Here is a 1,736-nt window from a genome sequence, read left to right on the forward strand (position 1 = left end):
CATTGCTCCAGAACACCATCCCAGTGTTCACAATGATTCTGTGGGACCAACCAAAATGGAGAAATTATACTCTGCACATTGAAAATACATTAGACCACAAGTCCAAATCGCCAGCTGTCCCCAGAACACTTGTAGAGGGAAATGACAGAGGATGAGGACAGAGAAGAAACCACAGGTGAAACCATCCAAGTCAACACTATGCAAAGCGAGTAAGGCAGTACACAGTACCTACGGGTCTGTTACCAACGCAGCCTCCTTCTTTTGCGCTCCTACACTAAACCCGGGAGAAAACATTACATACCGGACAGCAAGAGCGCTGACTGCAAAGGTGACTCCTTAGAGAAGGGATTTCATCTTAGGGGAACACAATTCATATCCACATCAGCAAACCTCAGCTGCGGACCGTTACAGCAGAGAGGTGCCGCTAATCTTTTATTTCCAGCAAGTCTTCCCCTCCCACAGGCAGGAGTTCTGCGGCTCCGGCAGGACCCTGCGACAGATGCAAAGGTGTCTTTGATTTCTTAAGGACCCGTCAAGTACCCACCGCCCTCAGGCCGCGGCAATTTGGCCTGGATCCCAGCAGCGACTGCAAAGGACACAGAACAGAAGGCGCAGAAAATGAGTACAGGTAGAGATGAGCAAGCATTGCACTGACCGTGTCGAGGAGAGCGGAGGGCTCCGGCTGCGTGTCCTTGGGCGCGGGGCCGGGCGGCGGCGGCGGCGGAGGGGGGAAGTTGGGGCTGAAAACCATGAGGTCGCTCTTGGCGGCGCCGTCGGCCACGCACAGGCTCCGGCTGTGGCGCTGCGAGTACGACCAGCTGCCCACTTCGCTGGCGCACACGAGCGTGGTGGGCCCGGGCCCCGAGAGCACGGCCGCCCGCGGCGCCCAGCGCGACGCCCCGTACAGCACCACGGCCAGCAGGAACAGGCTGGACACGGCGCAGATGGCCACCACCAGCCACACGTTGGTGGCCGCGCTCGCCGCCCCGGGCCCCAGCTCCACACCCACTGCCGAGCGCGATGGCGACGACGACGAGGACGACGAGGATCCCGCGGCCAGCGCCGCCTCGGCCGCCTCGAGCAGCGACACGCTGAGCGTGGCCGTGGCCGAGCGCGCCGGCTCGCCGTGGTCGCGCACGACGATCAGCAGCCTCTGGCGAGGCCCGTCTGCCTCGTCCAGCACCCGCGCCGTGCTCACCTCGCCGCTGTAGAGCCCCACGCGGAACGGGCCCTTGCCCCGCGGCTCCCACAGCTCGTAGCGCAGCCACGCGTTGTAGCCCGAGTCGGCGTCCACGGCGCGGATCTTGGCCACCACCTGCCCCGCCGGCGCCCCCCACGCCGCCCACGCCCACAGCGTGCCCGACGCCGAGCCCGCCCCCACGCCCGGCAAAGGTGTCTTTGATTTCTTAAGGACCCGTCAAGTACCCACCGCCCGCGGGCCGCGGCAATTTGACCTGGATCCCAGCAGCGACTGCAAAGGACACAGAACAGAAGGCGCAAAAAATGAGTACAGGTAGAGATGAGCAAGCATTGCACTGACCGTGTCGAGGAGAGCGGAGGGCTCCGGCTGCGTGTCCTTGGGCGCGGGGCCGGGCGGCGGCGGAGGGGGGAAGTTGGGGCTGAAAACCATGAGGTCGCTCTTGGCGGCGCCGTCGGCCACGCACAGGCTCCGGCTGTGGCGCTGCGAGTACGACCAGCTGCCCACTTCGCTGGCGCACACGAGCGTGGTGGGCCCG

The 1,736-nt window shown here is 63.9% G+C and overlaps 1 protein-coding gene across 1 annotated transcript; it reads right to left on the minus strand.

Annotated features, from left to right (window-relative positions):
- LOC120512778 (protocadherin alpha-3-like) lies at positions 1-1,531 on the minus strand. Its single transcript, XM_039731477.1, has 2 exons — positions 1,490-1,531; positions 1-1,405 (listed from the first exon to the last, which is right to left on the minus strand). Exons 1-2 carry the CDS (start codon positions 1,529-1,531, stop codon positions 533-535), a joined length of 915 nt encoding a protein of 304 aa, XP_039587411.1. The 3' UTR covers positions 1-532.
- Between the last annotated feature and the right edge of the window lie 205 nt (positions 1,532-1,736).

The sequence above is a fragment of the Passer montanus genome, unplaced genomic scaffold (genome assembly GCF_014805655.1).
Source record: "Passer montanus isolate IOZ18808 unplaced genomic scaffold, ASM1480565v1 scaffold776, whole genome shotgun sequence".
NCBI lineage: Eukaryota > Metazoa > Chordata > Aves > Passeriformes > Passeridae > Passer > Passer montanus.